The sequence below is a fragment of the Emys orbicularis genome, chromosome 3 (assembly GCF_028017835.1).
Source record: "Emys orbicularis isolate rEmyOrb1 chromosome 3, rEmyOrb1.hap1, whole genome shotgun sequence".
Classification (NCBI taxonomy): domain Eukaryota; kingdom Metazoa; phylum Chordata; order Testudines; family Emydidae; genus Emys; species Emys orbicularis.
Window position 1 is genome coordinate 149515767 of NC_088685.1, and position 20796 is coordinate 149536562.

A 20796-nucleotide genomic window follows, 5' to 3' on the forward strand; every position below is an offset into this window, starting at 1 on the left:
GAGAGAATGACAATTACAGAGGCACCTTAACACAGCTACACTGGCTACAATGTGCTTCCAGCTGGTTTGGCTCCCAAACAGCTTTTCTTCCGCCACAAGGTTTCTCCCTAGGAGGGTGTCCTGCGAAGGACAAATTAGCTTGGACCACCCCCCACATACAGCACTGCTCCTGCTCACTCTGCCCTCCATACCAACTTCCCCTGTCTGACAAGGACAGGAGTCCGAGCTGCCACCTGCAGGTCTGGGGGTCTCACTGCCACCCTGCCCACCACAGGGCGCAGGCTACTGGCCCTGCGCCAGGACCTGGGCTGCCGGATCCACACGCCCTGGGGCTCCTGCTGCTGGATCCCATTGACCGCCCCAGTTAACTGAGCTCCACTGAGCTTGTGCTGCAGGTCCCGCTGACCGCTGGAGCTCGGGCTGCTGGCCCCAACTGCCCGGCTCCGCTCTCCGTGGGGCTTGGGGCTGCCAGCCCCGCCAGAGCGCTGGGGTTCGGGCTGCCGGCTCCCCCACTGACAGGGGGCAGGGCTCGGGCTGCCAGCCCCAACTGCAAAGCCCTGCTCTCCCTGGGGCTCGGGCTGTCTGCCCTGCAACAAGGTCCCACCTGCTGCCTCCAATGCCGGGATCCTCTGGCCGCCATTAATGAATTTTTTTCTTGCGAACCCCCTGTAACGTTCTGCGAACCCCAGTTTGGGAGCCACTGCTCTATCCTAATGATGCTTTGAAATATGTTTGCTACGGCTTCCTAAGGCCCGATTCTGCAAAATGCTGGCATCCCTTTTTAGGTATTGGGTGCTTTCAGCACTTTGCAGGGCCTTTTTGAAGATTGAGAATGATGCTTTTAGTATCCTATTTGCCTAATTTGTAAATTTCTCTTGGGTACTATGTATGGCCATAAAACAACCTAACCTCTTACTACCATTGAAACATTCTTGTTTGTGTGAACATTGATTTATTATCACATGTAACATCAGTTGGCTCAGCTGCTCGTAGTCTGGTCTTAGTACAAGGAAGGAAATGGGGGGAAATTCCACATTGTGCTGTGGTTGTCTTGTTTTAAGAGTTAAAATAAAGCCAATTCATTCCCTTTTTTGAACCAGTATTTGAACAGCTTCTCTCTAATAAATTGTTGTGGTAATAAGTTCTGTGGGTCGATGAGAAGAAATATACCCTCACAGGTGCCTTCTAACATAATTCTGTCTTTCCCATTTGAATGTTCTGGATCTTCACAAAACAAGTAACTAGGAAAGAACGTGAACAAGGTTCATAAGTATGTGTAAGCAAATTGTGGCATAAAAATAAACTTGAGGCTTTAATTATATCATATCAGTTTATCCAAATAATATGAACTGTTGAATTTTTTTGTCATGTTTCATCTTCATGCCTCAGGTGATCTGTGCATATTTACGTGAGGTGTCAGGATAACAATAAAACAGCATTGTGATAAATGTACTGACCCCTACTAGTATTCACCTCCATATGGGACCTTCTTGTGGGTGCAGGTGTCTGCCCTTACAGTTGACAGTGCAGGATCAGGACCTAAAACAAAAGCTCTTAAAGATTAATGTCACATACAGCCTCAGGATCCTAAAATCAGCAAGCTTGGCACATTTAAAATAAATATTCAAAGCCAGCCAAGCAAAGTGCTTTTGTATTTTAGTATTAGTTTTAGCGGCTTGTGGTTAACTTTGCTTGTTTTCAGATATGTAGCTGAAAACAATTAAATATGCTAGTTAAATAAGTTTGACTTCCCTTGTTTGCAGTATATTTTATGATTCTTAACTAAATCTAAGATTCAGTATTTTTAAATTAAATGCTAAATGCAATTTTATTTTACCTACATATGGGACTTTTTGAAATGTTTTTAAAAATGTAACAAACATATGTTTTCTACTTCTCCATTTAGTCTGATCCATTTTACTTGGAACAGGGTCAATGAATTTTTATTTGGGCATTTTTTTCATGCATGTTTCCTATATAAAAAAATTGTATATTCCTTAAACCCTAATTCTAACTGTAATGAAATTGTGTGCTTCAAGAAATGACCCTAAAGGATGACTACTTCCAAGGATTGTATTAACTTTTTTGTTGTTTTTGAAGGTGAGTGCTCCAGTAGTTACATCCACTACACAAGAGAAGCAGAAGGACAGTGATCAGTTTGAATGGGTTACCATTGAGCAATCAGGAGAACTAGTTTACGAAGCCCCAGAAACAATTGCTGCAGAGCCTCCACCCATCAAATCAACAGTGCAAACTATGTCTCCCATACCAGCTCATTCTTTGGCTGCCTTTGGATTATTTCTTCGTCTCCCTGGCTATGCAGAGGTGCTGTTAAAAGAGAGGAAACATGCCCAGTGTCTGCTTAGATTGGTGTTGGGGGTTACAGATGATGGCGAAGGAAGTATGTACTGAAACTACTACATTTATTTGTAAAACACTGCTAAATTGTTTTAACTTACATTTAAGTGTATTTACAATGTGATGCTTTAGAAGGAGGCTGGAATTGCTTTGTGTAGTTTGTGAAGAACTCAATCTTATCCACATCCTGGATCATATAAGAAAATTTAAAACTGGCTGACAGATTTTAAAATAGTTGTCATAGGGAATCATCTTCGAATGAGGGTGTTTCTAGCGGGGTTCCATGAGGATCAGTACTAGGCCCAGTGCTACTCAACATTTTCATCCATGATCTGGAAGTAAATATAAAATAACTGCTAATTAAACTTTGTGGATGACACAATATTGGCAGAATGGCATATAATGATGAAGACGGGTCAGTCATATAGAGCAATCTGGAGCACTTCATAAACTGGGCCCATTTAAAGAAAATGTGTTTTTAATACAGCCAAATGCAAAGTTATATGTCTAGGAGCAAGGAATGCAGGCCATACTACAGACTGGAGGGCTCTATCCTGGAAAGGAGTAGCTCTGAAAAGAATTTTAAGGTCATAGTGGACAAGCAGCTCAGCATGAGCTCCCAATGCATTTCTTTAGCATAAAGGACTAATGTGATGCTTGGATGTATAAACGGGGGGAATAGTGAGTAGACTAGGGATGCGATTTTTACTTCTATGCAGTGTTGGTGAGACCAATACTGCATACAGTTTTGGTGTCCACACTTTGAAAAGGATGTTGAAAAATCAGAGAGGACGCAGAAGAGACACAAAAATGATTCAAGGCCTGGAGAAAATGCCTTGCAGTGAGAGAATTAGAGTTCAATCTGTTTAGCTTATCAGAAAGAAGATTGAGAGGTGACCTGATTACAATGTGTAAATACTTTCACAGGGAGTAAATACTGGGTACTAAAAGGGTTTTCAGTCTGGCTGAGACATGCATAATAAAAACCAATGGCTTGAAGCTGAAGCCTGACACATTCAAATTGGAAATAAGGCACACTTTTAACATTTTAACTTTGAGGGTGATGAACCATTGGAACATACTACCAGTGGAAGTGGTAGGGTCTCCATCTTTTGAATTCTATATAGCAAGACTGAGTGCCTTTCTGGAAGAGTCCTGCACTTAGGATGGAAGAATCCCATGCACTGCTACATGCTAGTGACCTAATGGCTAGGCAGCAGTTCTGCAGAAAAGGACCTAGGGGTTACAGTGGACGAGAAGCTGGATATGAGTCAACAGTGTGCCCTTGTTGCCAAGAAGGCTAACGGCATTTGGGGCTGTATAAGTAGGGGCATTGCCAGCAGATCGAGGGATGTGATCGTTCCCCTCTATTCGACATTGGTGAGGCCTCACCTGGAGTACTGTGTCCAGTTTTGGGCCCCACACTACAAGAAGGATGTGGAAAAATTGGAAAGAGTCCAGCGGAGGGCAACAAAAATGATTAGGGGGCTGGAGCACATGACTTATGAGGAGAGGCTGAGGGAACTGAGATTGTTTAATCTGCAGAAGAGAAGAATGAGGGGGGATTTGATAGCTGCTTTCAACTACCTGAAAGGGGGTTCCAAAGAGGATGGATCTAGACTGTTCTCAGTGATACCAGATGACAGAACAAGGAGTAATGGTCTCAAGTTGCAGTGGGGGAGGTTTAGGTTGGATGTTAGGAAAAACTTTTTCACTAGGAGGGTGGTGAAGCACTGGAATGGGTTACCTAGGGAGGTGGTGGAATCTCCTTCCTTAGAGGTTTTTAAGGTCAGGCTTGACAAAGCCCTGACTGGGATGATTTAGTTGGGAATTGGTCCTGCTTTGAGCAGGGGGTTGGACTAGATGACCTCCTGAGGTCCCTTCCAACCCTGATATTCTGTGATTCTATGATTCTAAGATATGCTTTAGCCAAACACGAGTTATTGGGCTCAACACAGGAGGAACTGGGTAAAATTTAAGGGCCTGTGATATACAGACTGTCAGACTAGATTATCTAAAGATATAATAATGATCTAATGGGCCATTCTGGATTTAAACTCTGAATTTTGTGTAAGGCCAGACCAGTGAGTTCCTTTTTTGGGGGGGGGGGGTTACCACAAACAATGAACGTGGTCAGTACTAATAAAATTGGCCTTAAGACCACTAATAGAAGCTGTAGCAAATGTTTTTCTTGATCTCCTTCACCCACTGGTAGCCTGATGAAAACAAACAAATTTCTCAGCTCAAATACCTTGGCCACCTTTTTTTCTGAGGGAGACCTGGTCCTTTCATGTTTAATTAACCAGACATTTATCCCTTTGCAAAGGCTAGGCCCCTAGATACCTCTAGAATCAAAACAAGAACCTGTTCCTCCATTCATAAATTGGTTAAATGCCCTAAGGGAGTACTTGTGCTCCCTAGAACATCCATCCTAGTTTAGAACCTCTGCACAAATCAAAAGAGGGAGGGACAATAAACTTCCCAATTTGCTCAGCTAGTCCATGAACGTTGACTTTTGTTTGCCTCTTAATTTCGTGTTGCTTTTTCTGTAAGCTTGTGCACAGTGGGGGAGACAAAGTGAGCCAAATAACAAATGAAATTTGATATCTGGGTATTTTCCTTCAGATTTGGGTAGTAAACTGACCGGAGAACCATTCAACTCTCATGTCTAGCCTGCTTCTTTTACATAATGTAAAGATCTATATCTACAAATCTATGATATGGCCCAAAATAATTACCATTTAAACACACCTCAGAGGCAAATAGTGTATCAATGTTCTCTCAGTTGGTTTTTCTACCATTCCCTTGTGGCTTGGCTTATGTATAGAGTTTGGGAGCCTATAGAAAATGAGAATAAATACTTTATATTTCTTGTCATATAGACAGCAGTCGTGGGACTTTTTGCTCTCACCTTCTTTTAGACAGCAGTCTGTTTTGTTCCTTTAAAAAAAAAAAAAAGTTAGATGTTTTGATAAGTTTGTGTGTTTTGTGATTTATTTTTTAAAGCAAAAATCTCTAGAAAATCACTTTACTGAGTCAAATAGAGCAGAAGAGTACATAAAATTGGACAGTTTTAACTATGTATATCTAATTAACAGGCAAGAATATTGTTACACTATGATTTTACAAATCATTATCCTCTTCTCCACCCTTGATACAATAGGGCTAACTTTAAAAATAAAATTATAGTACAAAACTCAAACATTGGTTATCTAGTAAAACATAATTTTAGTTTTAATGTCCTGTAGTGAAAATGTATTGAATCGCTACACTGTTTCATTGTGTACCTCATGAACGGCATTACAGTTTTTGTTACTGCAAAGTTTATCCTAGCATTAAAAATATGTTAATAAAAGTGGAGAGGTTTTTCTCACTGGCTTCCTGGTGGGGCAGCTGTTTGTATAAACTTTCTCTAAACTTTACAGAGTTATCCAGTCTTACAATAAAAAATATGACCAAATACATAATTTAGTGCAGTGAGAGAGTTGTTAATGAACTAGCTTTTCACCCTTGGAGATAAGGGTTTAAATTTTGTTTTTAATCACAAATGATATGCATTTATTGGTCTCCGCCTACTCCATAAAGGAAACCAGTTCATATCTCTTGCCCATATTTCCCACCAGAAGTTTGGCTAAAAAGAAGCTCAGAATAAAATAATACATTCCGCTGAAGACTTAATATTTTCAGAAATATAGCTGGATATTTTCAATAAATCATTGCGAAGATGAACATTTATGTGCTGAACTGTTAAAAGGAAATATTTAATGTTTTTATACTTTCTCAACCTAGGTCATATCCTGCAGTCTCCTTCAGCTAATGTGCTTCCAACTCTTCCATTTCATGTGCTGCGCAGTTTGTTCAGCACCACACCATTGACTACTGATGATGGAGTACTCCTTAGGCGCATGGCACTAGAAATTGGGGCAGTGCATCTTATACTTGCTTGTTTATCTGCTCTGAGCCACCATGCCCCGAGAGTGCCCAACTCTAGTCCCAACCAGTCAGAGGTAAGTTTAGCTTCTGGTTAGTGACGTACTTAGCTGCAGTAAGCTCCAGTGACCTAGTAACTATGAAAGTCTTGTTGCTGGGGTAGCATCACACATCTTTCTTAATCTAATGTTCTGTAGCTCTTTAAAATGAATTCTTGAGAACTTGAATTCAAGTGAATTGCAAAAGTAATTTGAAAGTCCTTGCTAAACTACTGCTGCTTACATGTTTCAGTGCCCTGTAATAACCTTAAAAGGCTTATTACATTTAAAAATAAATTACTTTACTTTACCAGAATGCAAAGATTGCAGAGTCAGACACGGAAAAGTTAGGTTGCCCATGCAGCCTTTAATTTGGGCTGCTTGCGCATCTGTATTATGATGCAGTCTTTAATTACATGATTCATAGTATTTTTTCCACAGGACTCCCGTCTTATTCAGTGCTCAAGATGGTCAATGTGTAGCTGTTCAATATTTTTATCCTCACTAGGCAATGTTTGCCTCTGTCTTATATACTGCACACCATCCAACCCTACATTGAATACAGAATTATTCATTAAGTGGTTTTCATTCTTCAATAAGTGGTTCACAAACCTTAGTGAATTGATCTTCATAACTCGGTGATAGGGTAAAGTGCTATTTTATTCCTGTTTTACAGATGGGGAAGTGAGGCACAGTGAGATTAAAGCCAAAGGGCCTAGAGCCTGAATTTTCAGAAAACTTAATATTTTATAGTAGTTAATATGTTCAAAGCACAGCTCCCACTGACTTAAGCTGCAATTGTGAGAGCTCAGCACTCCCACAAATCATGCTCAGGTATCCCAAATTTGGCAAATAGAAAATGAGTCGCACACAGTTAAGGACCATCTGTAAAAAATTTTAAGTGACCTGTGCAGCATCACAAGTGAGGTAGGTGAGGGGAGTATCTAACAGACTCATTCACTGCACAGTCCCAATTAATTCTCTGAGTATTGTCCATTCTGTGCTCTGAATGAGGCAGGCATCCTATGGGAAGAAAACTAGTATTTGATCATATAGTCAGACAGTATCATAATGCATACACACAAGGGGATCGAATTAAGGTTGAACCTACATGTTCGTGGGTTTTCTGTTCTATGGAAGGAAACAAAACTGGAGAAGATAGTCAAGAATCACTACAGTTTGAAAGTCTGTTACACCCACACACACACACTGTCCCCCTTGTGATCCTGAGAAGAGACTGAGACACCTAACAGGCACAGATGTTCTTCCGTTCCTACACCACTCAGAAATACTAATGAAGGGACACAACCTATTCTAGAGAGAAATAGTAGAATTGATGTTTATGAATCAGGTAGAGTTAACGTTAGCCTTCGCCCAGAAATAGCTCAGCTCACATTAGTCATGGGCTGTAAACCCAGTATCAGACCAGAAAGCAGAATATTTTAGCAGTACATCTCCACTCAACCTCAGAAGTGCATAATGCAGCCTGTCCATTACAACTGGCTGGCACATAACGCTCCACCTCATCTGTTTTAATCCACTCACCAGAGTCAAGATATGGTATAGCACAAGTAATAATGAAAAATGGAAGCTCACCTCCTGGAGCTGAGAGCTGTAGAACCAGTTCCCTCAGACTAAATGTACACCAGTGTATACTTTATTTTGGATTATAAAGAATATACATAGAAGGTATCAGAGTGATCACTGATGTGAAGTGACTAAATAAATGGGTAAGGAAAGCAAGATTCTGGATGGTAACCCTAGGATCAATCATAGTTGCTCTATATCCAGGAGACTTCCATGTGTATTGAGCTGGCAGATGTCTATCTCCACATTACCCTATGATCTTGTCATGGTAGCTTTCTGAAATGTATAACCTTGCACTTCTAGCACAAGACCGTGCCTTTTTGATCCATCTTCAGCTACCAGGGTTTTCACAGTGATGCTAGTAATAATCCTAGCAAGTCTCTGGTCCAAAAGTGCTCATCATTTCTAAATGATATCTTAATCAAACCTCCATCCAGAGCAGCAGCTCAGTAAATGAATTCTCCAAAAATTACTGCTTAGGGTCTAAACCCACACACCAGATACAATGGAAAATCGTGCACTAATACTGAATGCCAAGAATTTTTATTTCCCTCTGAATGTTGGTGAACCAAACATAAGAACGGCCATGCTGGGTCAGACCAATGATCCGTCTAGCCCAGGATCCTGTCTTCTGACAATGGCTGATGCCAGGTTCTTCAGAAGGAATGAACAGAACAGGTAATCATCAAGTGATCCATTCCCTGTCATCCACTTCAAGCTTCTGGCACGGAGAGACTAGAGATGCTCAAAGCATGGTTTTGAGGACAAGAAAACATATTGAAAGTCCAACCATTTCACCTTCCACTTTTGCAACAAATGCCTGTCTTGCTGGGTGGGGAACACACCTGGAAAACTAGACAGTCACATGTAGAGAATGCCACATGGAAAAGAGAAAGTATCCGCTTCCTAGAGTTCACAGAAATGAATGCACTACAAAGTTTTTATCACCACTACCTTGGAGGCGAGCATGTTTTGGTTCAGTATGGGCCCACCACCATGGTCACATTTCTGAACAATTGGTGGAATCAGAAGCTCACAACTCCTCTCAGAAGCAAGGGAAATTGTCCTGGGCAGAGAAGAGTATCTCATCACTCAGAGCAGTGCACATACAGCATACTGATGGATTCAGGGTAGGATTGGCTGAGTAGCTATCCCACCAACGATTCTGTATGGCATCTGAATTAGGAAATCTTTGAACTAGTGACCAAGCAGTTCAAACACCTGGAAGTAGACCTCTCTCGCAAATCACAGAAATGTGAAACTAGATCACTGTTTTACCAGCGAAGTGGATTCTCTTTCAGTAGGAGCAGATGCTCTCACATAGATGACATGCTGTATGCTTTCCCACCCCCTCCTGTGAGAGTGAAATGAGAGATTCACCAAGCCTGTACTGAAGCCTATATTCTTGAGGTGAGGGCTCTCCTGAAGAGCTCAAGTCCAAAGAGACAGCATATTCATCTATAGTAACATCTTAATGAGTTTGGGCACGTTGTAGTTTTACTATTAAAGTGACTTTAGATTCCAATTTAAAATTAAAATCATGAATGCAAAGCATTGCCAATATATTACTGCAAAGGCCATAATGATATATTTATATAGTGTAAAAATGTTATAATTAAAAATACTACTGCTTTTCCTTTTCTAGCAGTAAAAAAAATTTCTAAGATGCATAGTAAATATATTTTTGACTTGTTTTTTCCAATTCAAAACTTGTAATTCAATCTGTTTATATATTTTAATATTATATAAGTGGTATTTGCTTTTTATTACAAATAGTTTAACAGCTTTATTTCCTCATTCTCTTTACTATACTTGAAACAACACAAAAGGAGAAAATGAAGTCATCTCCAGTTTTTGGCATAGGACAAAATTTTCAGTATGGGGCACCTGACGTTAGGCACCTAAATAAGTGACCTGCTTTTTAGAAGTGCTCATTACCCAAAGCTCTCAGTAACTGTAATGGGACCTGTGAGTGCTCAGTATTTCTGAAAGGCAGGTCACTTATTTTGGTCCTAAATATATGTTTAGGTGCATAACTTTAGGCATCAATTACATTTTCTTTTCCGAATTCTTATCTTCTATATATGATCTTTCAGCTAAGATCTGACAGCTATCTTTTAAATTTAACACAGGCACCAGAATATTTTAACACATGTTAAAACAGTTTACTAATCTCATGCTATTTTGCTATTAAATTAATTTTATTATTTAAATGCAGTAATGAGCACCATAAGAATAAGCAATCTGAGCACCTCTAAAAAGTTAGTGAAATAAATGTCATGACACTCCAAGGTCAGAAAGTATTTTACTTTCCCATTTTACTGGAGTAGAAAGTGAGATGCCATTGAGTTTAAGTGACTTGGGCCACATATGAATTCTGTGGCAGAGCTGGGAGTATAACCTGTTTCTCCTGATTTACTACTTTAGCAAGTTTATTCACAGATAATTCGTGTCGTTTCATAATCCAAGTCTTAGCAGCCTGCAGAAAGGTTTGAAATGACATTTATCTTCCATCCAAATTTGTCTAATAATTATAATTTTCATTAAACTTGGCTAGATTTTAGTGCTAGTTGTAGAGCTGCATCGTTTAACATGATCCTAATTACCCTTCATTAGTGTACATTGTAAAATATTGTTATTGCCAACGTGATTACAGTGAACAGAAAAATGATTTACTGTCCCATGCAAGCTGAAAAGCACATGGGATGATTTACAGTCCTGGTTCTGTACTAGAAATACACATGCGTTGCAGAGTCTTTCCTGTCCTGGGGGTTGAATTCCAATGGATGTCTGTCACGGATTCCCTCCCGGGGTGCCACCTGGAACTGGGGTACCACTGAGCTCTCCCGACCCACCCACCTGGGCTCCCTCTCACACTGTACTGCTGTGACAAGCTGACAAGCCCTCCAGCCTGCACTTTCACCAGCATACATACAGGTAGGGACACACCCAGCAGCAGTTACATGCAGGCTCTCTGACCAACCCCTGGAAGGCTACCGCTAAGGCAACTCCTAGATCCACAGGCACGCACCCCCTCTGGAGTATAAACCCCAAATTATACCGTCTTCCACTGCACAGAGAACTGTACAGCATAAGCTCATAAAATTCACCCCCTCCCTCAATGTGGAGAGGAATATGCAACAGCCTTTTGCCTCTGAGCTAAGATTCCCATACACTTCACTCCAACTCATTGGTTTAGATAAAGCAAAAACAAGTTTATTAACTACAAAAGATAGATTTTTAAGAGATTGTAAGTAATAGCAAACCGATCAAAGCAGATTACCTAGCAAATAAACAAAAAATGCAAACTAAGCTTAATGTGCTAAATAGATTGGATAGGAATAGCAGATTCTCATCCTAAGAAATGAAACAAGCAGGCTGCAGATTCTTAAGGGGCAAGTTGCACTTGCTTTATAGCTTGGAATCCCCAGGTGTTTCATTCACAGGCTAAAAATCCCTTTAGCCTGGATCCAGCACTTCCCCCAGTTCAGTCTTTGTTCATCAGGTGTTTCCAGGAGTCTTCTTGTGTGAGGAGTGAAGAACACCAGATGATGTCACTCCCTGACTTATATAGCTTTTGCATAGGGTAGGAACCCTTTGTTTCAAAGCTTATTTCCCAGACCAATCTCTAGAAAAATACTGACATCCCAAGATGAAGTCTGGAATCATGTGGTCTCATCACATATCTTTGTAGAGTGATGCAGCCATTACTTGGAGGCTGTCTGTAGCCTTTTCAGAAAGGCTCCCCAGGTGGGAGATAAACTTCTCCTAAGGCCTATTGTTTTTTCCTAATGGCCCATTGCCCTGAATAGGCCTTCCCCACACACTATCTAGACTGAAAGCATCTTGTCTAGTGGGCATTACTCAGGTGTAACTACATTTGAACTACAGATACATAGTCAATATTCATAACTTCAGATACAAAAAAGATACATGCATACAAATAGGATAATCATATTCAGCAAATCATAACTTTTCCAAAGACACCTTACATGGCTTATCTTGCATAAAATACATCATAATTATGTCATAATCATATCCTAATAAAATCACTGCGAAGAATATGGGGTGCAGTGTCACAATGTCCATGAGTTTGTTTTAATAAGTAAATAAAAAGCAACAAAAAACCTTCTTTCCTGAAGGACAGAAGGAATTTTGAAGGACTTGGACAATACGATGTATAATCCCTTTTTGTTTTTATTAGCCACAGGTGTCGAGCACGCACAACAGTGTATCAACAGAAGAACAGCAACTCTACTGGGCTAAGGGTACTGGCTTTGGAACTGGCTCCACTGCTTCTGGATGGGATGTAGAACAAGCTTTGACTAAACAAAGGCTGGAAGAAGAACATGTCACCTGTCTTCTGCAGGTATGGAATGGTGAAGTATAAATAACCCAGATAGGCATTCATGCATGTGGTGGTAAGATAGTTAAACTTGTAAAAAAGTTGTATTCTTAACCCCTTTTTCACTCAAGTATCTGAAGTATTTTACTTATTAGGCTGAAACACCCATCAGCCATTCGTGAGCCTATAGTTAAAAAAAAAAAAAAATTCATTTTTCCTGTGTTGCGGCTAAAAAAAAGTCTAGCTTTTTTTCTCATAACAAATGTGAATGTATGAAAATGTAGGACTGAACCAGATGGAGCAGAAAATTCCAATAAGCTATTTGCTTAAAGACGGATGCAATACACCTGTGACCTCAAGTAATTAATTGTGCAGCTGTTTTGTTAGACATTTGCAGGCTAAGTTGCTGAAAACAGGAGGTTGTAAGCTTGATGTGCATAATAGCTTTGTAGCAAAGGTGGATGCCCCTGTGATTATATGTTTGTGGGAGGGGTTTGTTCCTGACCACCAAAAATGAGAACACATGCCAGTCTTTCAGGTTGGGGAGTATTTCTGTGTTATCATAACACACCAGTTACTTTATCAAGGTGAGGAAGGTTGCAGAGCATTGCCTTCTATAGACTGAGTTTGATGCTTTAGGACCTTCAGGACCACTTGAGAGTATATAGAGCATGTCTCTGTTCAACCAGGTAATACAGTGAATGTGGCAAACATAAATTAGCAAGAGATCACAAGAAGCTCAAGTTTAAATGATAAGCACAGATTCCCCCCCCCCCCCCAGGAGGAGGATCCACCTATAAGTTTATAACCTCTATCATGGTGATCCATAAAAAGAACAGAACACAAAAACGGATGTTCTTAGTTGTCAGCACATGGACAGCTCTGAATGTTCACTGAACCAAGAATATTCTAGTAGATTTCTGTGGTGCTTTTATACTCCCATGTAGACCTATTGGCATCCAGGCAAAAGCAAAGGCAGATGATCAGAGAAGCAGACCTTGGAGACTAGGAACAGACTAATTTCTAGTTTGCCAAATAGGCTTCTTTGTGATTTCCTCCTTTTTTTCACCATTAGCAAGGGTAACTGATTTTTTTTTTAAGTCCCTTCTTATTACCCCAAATTGTCCAAGAAGGCTGTTTTCAGACATAGGGGAATCCTCTCAAAAGGCTCCATTCAATCTTCCCTCCTAAACCTCTCTCCCCCCCCCCCCCAACACACACACACACACACACACACACACACACACACCCACACCCACACCCACACCCACACACCCACCCCTCTCTCTCTTCTCTGGGCCTGTTCAGCATACCACTGAACTTGACCCATATACATTTTATTTATGATTGTCTGAAATGAGCTTATTGCTACTTCAGAGCCAAGCAAAAGTTTGAATGTCTTGAGGCTGATGGCATAATCTGACAAAGTAGTATATAGTTTAACAACTGATATACATACTGCCTTTTTTCATTTATAAAATGTATTTATACTCTTAAGTACTGTAAACGAAAAATGCATAATTTAAATACATAAACTGCCACATTGTCAGTTAAAGGACTCGGTTAGATCACCATTATTATACGTCCATACGCAAAAGAATCCGTCTCCTATCAAACATCTTTTATTGAAGAAGGGGAAAAAAAGGAAAACTAACTATTAAATAAACCTAGTAGCAAGCAATGAAATTCAACAAGCTCATGCTAACAAACATAGGGAGTGAATTCCAGAGCCCAGGGCCCTTTTTATAAGAAATCCTATCTGCAGTCAGTACAAATTTAACTCATGGAGCTGTCAGCTCATATGCCTTCGCTAATCTTTACTACTAGGATAGAGCACAGGGGAGAGGCAGTTTTTAAGGTGGCTCAGGCCTGAGCCACATAAAATGTAATAGGTAAAAAAAACAATAGTTTCCAGTTAGTTTCCAAGAAACTAATTGAAGTCCTTGTAGATGATAGAACACAAGCTTCATGCTCCCTCCAAGACAATTCACTGCACAAACAAGGAAGAAAACAGCTGTATTATTCACTGACTAAAGATCAAAGGCAGTCTTCAGGTGTAGCCCCATGCAGGGAGTAATCTCACCAGAAGTGACCGAAGCATGGATAACTGGTGAGGTCCATATTTAACAGTAAAAGTTGCAGTCTCTTTGCTAGATGTTGATGATTAAGGTATTCTCTGTTGTCGACCATCTAAGATCCAACAGGTTATGCATCGTACTATTGAGAGGGCAGATACTTCTCACTGTCTTCACTGTTTGCCATATGATTTACAAATTGGATTTATCATGGGATTAAACTGGAGATAGGATGTATTTAGAAGGTAGCTATTCTAATAGGAGTGTCAGAACTCCCCCAATGACACATAACAATGATCTGTCTAGCAATTTAGTGCTTTCAATGGGTTTTTTAAACCTAAACTTTTGTGTAATAATTTGAAGTGACTTTATTTAATGCTTATTTTACCTTCTTAACTTAGCAAAAATAGTAATAAACTGTGATCTAGTAATTTCTGCATAGGATTCTATCTAAATCATCTTTGAGCTCGAAGGAGTAACTTCCAACATTTAATAGGTGAAATAACAAGCCAGCCATTAAGTAGATATGGACAATTTGAGTTATTATCTCTAAAATGCATCAGATTTTGACTAAGCGTCTCAATATATTTTAATTTTCAGGTTCTTGCTAGTTACATAAATCCTGCAGGGAGCATATCAAATGGAGAGACCCAGACTAGCCATGAGGGTAGAGGACAAAACAGCAATGCTCTTCCATCAGTTCTGTTAGAGCTACTCAGTCAGTCTTGTCTCATTCCAGCAATGTCGTCATACCTCCGTAACGATTCAGGTAAAGTGCTGCTGTTCGGGGTTTTTTTGTTTTGTTTTGTTTTTTGTTTTTTTTAAAAGCATATTGCACTTCTTTCTCTGAAATGAGCCTGGTGGAAAAGCAGAGCTGCTATTGACAAAATCAGGGTAAATGTAAATATTCATTTGCAAGAGAATTTCATGCTACTTGAACAAAATAGACAGTCCCTGCAAATTTCCATCGGGGTTATTTTTGACATTTAAAAAAAAAAAGAAAACATATTTTATTACTCCTTTATAGTAGATTTATGTAAGTCTTATGAGATTAAATTTGTTTGCTGTGGCTGTTGATGTGATTTCTTTATTTTGTAGAGTTTTAAACTCTTGCACAGTTTGAAATTATCCCTTTTCCAAAACTACTTTAAAAAAAATCTGTTTACAGATGCTATCACCTTGAAAAATCACATTTCCAGCTGACAATTTTGTATCTTACTATTCTTCTTCAAGAGCTAGTCCCAAGGATATTCATTATGGGTGGACATGTGCTCCTGGGAGTGGAAATTGTTCTGTAGCAGTGTCTGTTGGTTCACCCCTGCCCACTATGCCTCCTCATTCTGTGAACCAAGGGTATAAATGACTGTGTGGATTTTTGGTCTTCAGTTGTTAATCTTTCTGTCCTAAGTGTGTGGTGTTAATGAGAAATTTATAGTTCACTTAATATTAGTGTGCATACACGTGCCAGTTATCGGCATTAACCAGAAATCCTGGTTAAAGGTAACATATAGTCATTTTGTGAAAATGTGCGAGCCCTACCATTACTTCTGAACTCTCTAAAAGTGGAACTGGGAGTGGGTATTCAGCCATGAATGATTCTGTACCTTTTAAGTATCAGGGGGGTAGCCGGGTTAGTCTGGATCTGTAAAAAGCGACAGAGTCCTATGGCACCTTATAGACTAACAGACGTATTGGAGCATAAGCTTTCGTGGGTGAATACCCACTTCGTCAGATGCTGGTTTAGTTCCCCTGAAGCTGCAATAGTTGGCTCCCTCTCAGTTATGATGTCATAGATGTCATGGATTCCCACTGGAGCTTGAAAACGGCTTGCAGTGTGTCATGTTAATGTGTCATTCCTTGAGGCATAAGACAAACTATTTGGGATAGGAGCTACCTCTTTACAAGTGTTTTTTCAAAACCATGCATATATAGAACAAAATAAAGGCGGTATAGCTGGCTCTCTGTAACTACTCAGTGGTAGGTGGGGCACTGTGTTATTTTGAGCTGAAGCAGTCCAAAAATGTCTTCAAAGAACCTCAATCAACAAAAATTTTGAACAATGTGAAGAATGTTTCTCTGGATATTTCAGAGTATTTGACCCATCACTATAGGATTATCTCATTTTTTCAAGAACACTCTGGTCAAGTATTTACAAACTTGCAGCTCAAATTTAAGATAAATCAGAGTAGCTAATTTCAAACACTATGGCTAATGCAAGTCCTGTTATGATGTTAATCTTGATAGTTAGAATTTTTTCTAATCTAAAATGGTGCCAACTACTTTTATGTTCCATGGAAACAACTTACTTAGTTTTGCTTGAGAGAACAAGTTGTTTCGTTAATTGTGGCTGTGGGCCATGCTGTCCATAAATGACTTATTTTAAAAAGTGGTTTATTCCTTCTGTAAATTAACTTCCGTAATATACAGCATATTAGATTTTTTCTGAATCTATTCATAAGTTATTTGAATAGACTTAAGTTTGAATTTAATAATTCAGATCAAGATCTTCAAAAATAGGTGCCTAAAGTTAGGGTCCTAAATCCCTATATAAGGTGTCTGCTTTTGGCACCCATTTTTGAAAAATCTTTCTCATTTCTTGCAGGGTTCTGTATCTCTGGAAACGAATTTTAAAATTTCCTGTGGACTAGAGCAAAGTTACCACCCCTGCGTTCAAATGTCAGTTTTGCTGAGTGGCACTTAGTACTGTTAACAATTTAAAAAGAAGTTAAGAATCCTACTTGTAACAAACTTTTTTAATTGTAATTTTTATTCAGTACAAGGTGTTACACTTTCCTTAGAATACCCAATAAAATACAGCACAGAACCAGTGAAACATGGCACAGCTTTTCTCTGAGAAAGACTGACAGCAGCAACCGATGAGCTGCTTCTCCTGCTGGGCAGTTGCTGGGGCTGAACAAGGTTGTCATTCAGGGAGGCCAAGCCCTGTGCAAGTCCCGCACCACATGAAGGGCAGAAGCTACTGGTTAGAGGTTCTGGATGAATGTGTCACAGTTCATACAGATAGGAAGGAATGAAAGAGATGTGGCTTTTGGAGATAGAAGAGCAAGTAGCCCTAGTTTGTTGACCAGGCCATACAGAAAGGCCTGTTTCTTCCTCCACTCTCTCCCCCACCCCACCCCGTGAGGGAGTGGGAAGGCCCTGGTGGGAAATCTTGAAGTTAAGTAGCTGCTGTGTTGCTGGGTTATTGCCAATTGTGGATATTGGAAGGTTGAAAGGAGGGATGTATAGGAACAATATATTTCATGGTTGTGAATTTAAAAATTGTCAAGGAGTGGCTAAAGTAAGGGAGAGGTGGTTCTTTTTCACGGAAGGTTGCGTAAATATAAATATATGACCAACACAAGTTGCTACCATATATTGAAAATTCACAAGGAACTTCTGTGTATCTAAATTCTCAACCCTTATTTTAATGTATTTTGTACTAACTTTACAAAAAAATCTTTTTCATCATTATACTTAACAAGTAAGTCCAAATGAACACTCTTGAATTTTTCCTGATGTATTTTAAGCTACCTTCTTTGCTTTCTTTTTTAGTTACATGTTCATTGGAGGCATTTTATAATACAACCCTTGTATCTAAATATTTTTATTTTTGGGTTAGGGAAACAGCTGTGAAAGTCTGCACTCTCAAAATATCAATCAAGGTTTGCTTTTGAGATGTTGATAAAAAGAGGACCTGTATGAACTCCTTAAAGGAGAGAAGGAAATGTGCTGATAGGCAGGGCCGGCTCCAGGCAACCAAGCACATGCTTGGGGCGGCACCTGGTAAGGGGCGGCCAATCTTGGGGTGGCGGGGGGCAGCTCGGCGCGGCATTCCGCGGGGGCGCTCCAGCGGCGCGGCGCTCGGGGGGGGAGTTCCGGCGGCGCTCGGCGGGGGGGGGGGAGCGGGCTCCGGCGGCGCGGCGCTCGGCCGGGGGGGGGCGGCGCGGTGCTCGGGGGGGGGGGGTTTCCGGTGGCGCGGCGCTCGGCGGAGGGGGCTCGGCAGGGCGGCGCTTTTTTTTGCTGCTTGGGGCAGCAAAAAAGTTAGAGCCGGCCCTGCTGATAGGTACAGATCTGGGAAAATGAATACACCCAGAAAATATTGCCTTCTCTTCATGCATATTTGAGACAAAACATTAGCTAGCTTGAAATGAGTATGCAGTTATTTGGTATAAAGACAGATTATATTAATGGACAGGAATCATAAAAGTGATGTTGGAGTTTTCAGCTTTTCTAGGATAGGTAACAAGAAGAGACAGCTTAAAGAGAAACTAACAGCTTTGGATTATAAATTAGAAAGGACTTTTCTAAGGTTTGTGGTTCTAAGTAATATAGAGTGTGCGAATGAAGGTTGCATTTCCTTCCCAAACAGTGCCACAGAAGGAATTTAGATCTTTTGTGAGCACTTTGAGAACCACTGATATAAGGTACCAGACACTCATAGATTGCTGCATGAAAATCCAGTGCTATTAATGTATAATTCATGGGGGGGGTTGTGCATTTTATGTTTATATCTTTTTCATCTTAGTTAAAAAAACTGTTAAAAATTACAGTCGTAAAGTTAGCACTCAGAAATTAAGAAATATTAGAATTAAGATTGCCTATGCAACCTTGTGTATATGCATGATGATAGTCTTTAGTTATACAGTAACATAGTATTTTTTTTCCTACAGAACCCTTGCCTTATTTAGTTCCTAGGATGGACAATGCTCAAGAAATGATGCAGCTGTTCAGTATTTTTTTTTTTTCCTCAAGTGTGTGGCTCCTTACCTCATTTACTGCCATTCCACGCCCTTCACTGAATATGGAACTTTTAATTTCCTCCTGGGTTTTTCTGTGATGCTGATCTGAGCATCTTTGCAATGCCCCTGCTAGTTAGGGAGGGTTTTCACAGATGAAGAATTTACAAGGCTCCACTAATCTTGTGTGCCTCAATGTTTGACTGGGCATCCAATTCAAAACACACAAAATCCTGACTTTTTCAGAATATTTATTATTTTATAGTACTCGGTATGCTCAAAGCACTGTATATTTCTTAACTAAGTGTCCTAAAAGCAAAGTGACTTTCTCAAGACCGCACAGTGAATCTATGGCAAAGTCAGGATTCTCAGGTCCTTCTAACTCTCAATCCTGTACTCATTCTTCAAGACCACACTACCTTACTGCCAGACGTGCTGAGCATTCACTACTTCCTTTGATTTTAGTTACAAGTGTGAATGCTCAGCATCTCTGGAGATGAAGGCCGAGGGATCTCAAGTGTGCACACCCAGAATATGAGTAGCACACAGTTAGTGATAGTCTATGAACATTTGGATTTAGGTGATTTTGCCCAGCACCACAGGGGCCAGGAATAGAACCCAGTTCTTCCTGGTATCAAACTGCTTTAACCATCTTTTTTCTTCCTGCTTCATTTACTACACACCTACTAACTGTACAAAGCGAAGGTCCTACAAACAGCTTCATTTGCCACACAGCCTTGATTCGTTTTCTGAGTACCATCCATCCTGTCTACTGAATGAAGCTGGTGTCTTGTGGAAAAAATTGTATGTGATCATGTAATTAGACACTGTCACAGTGAGTTTGTGCACTAGAAAGCAGAATAAAGGTTTCATGGGAATCCTTAAATCTGGTATTTCCAAACTTGAGTGCTTGAATTTGCAGTATTAGCGTGTTTAATGTTGTAACTTGTAAGTACTTCTCTAGGGTTTTTGAAAAGACAAATATTGTGCAACTCTTACACCCTCCCACCACACACACCATCAGCAGGGCTTGAACCCCAGAGTTTCTTCAACACAAACACTAGCACTTGACCTAAAAGGTGAATTGCCCTACTAGGGAACGCAAGTAGACTGTTATCCTTTGTAGACATGTGAGTAGAGGAGCATGCATAATACACTGAGTGTATTATGTATGTATGAGTAGCCCCATTTTACAAACAAGACAGTGGCGTACTCAACTGCAGTGCCCCATAAATAATCTTCCAAATCTAAATAGATGAGACTTGAGTCTGTCCTATTAGAGATCTTGGTTTTATTCCAAGCTTCTGTAACCTCTCAGTGGGGTAAGAGGCCTTATCCAATACGTTTTGTAAAGGGCACAAAATTATTAACACCAGTTACTGTGACTAGAAGAAATTACTTGAATTCATGGTCTCCTGGCTTCTAATCCAAACTGAGAAACTAGGGCATTGCATGCATAGTGCTAATCAAATGTTGAGGGGTTTTCACATCCACCCAGGAATAAGCTGTATTGAGCAACACATTACCAGAAAATAGCAGTTTCAGCAGCTCCTTAACTTGCCCACAGCAGAAGGAATGGCCATGGGGTCAGCAAATGCTTACCTTTACCTCAGGACTCTCCTCCTGCTGCAAACCATGGTGAATCTAGAGATCTTTTTTTAAAAGGGGGAAAAAATAATGGGAAGGTTTTTTTATAATGGAAAATATAGGGGTTGCTATTGCTC

At 40.1% G+C, this 20796-nt stretch overlaps 1 protein-coding gene across 1 annotated transcript in view; it reads left to right on the forward strand.

Annotated features, from left to right (window-relative positions):
- BIRC6 (baculoviral IAP repeat containing 6) overlaps nucleotides 1-20796 on the forward strand; it is a 332211-nt gene that overhangs the window by 227929 nt on the left and 83486 nt on the right. Inside the window, exons 62-65 of the mRNA XM_065402120.1 lie at nucleotides 2101-2401; nucleotides 6148-6365; nucleotides 12118-12282; nucleotides 14934-15102. Coding sequence (XP_065258192.1) covers nucleotides 2101-2401; nucleotides 6148-6365; nucleotides 12118-12282; nucleotides 14934-15102 — 853 coding nt within the window. The remainder of the gene's footprint in view (nucleotides 1-2100; nucleotides 2402-6147; nucleotides 6366-12117; nucleotides 12283-14933; nucleotides 15103-20796) is intronic.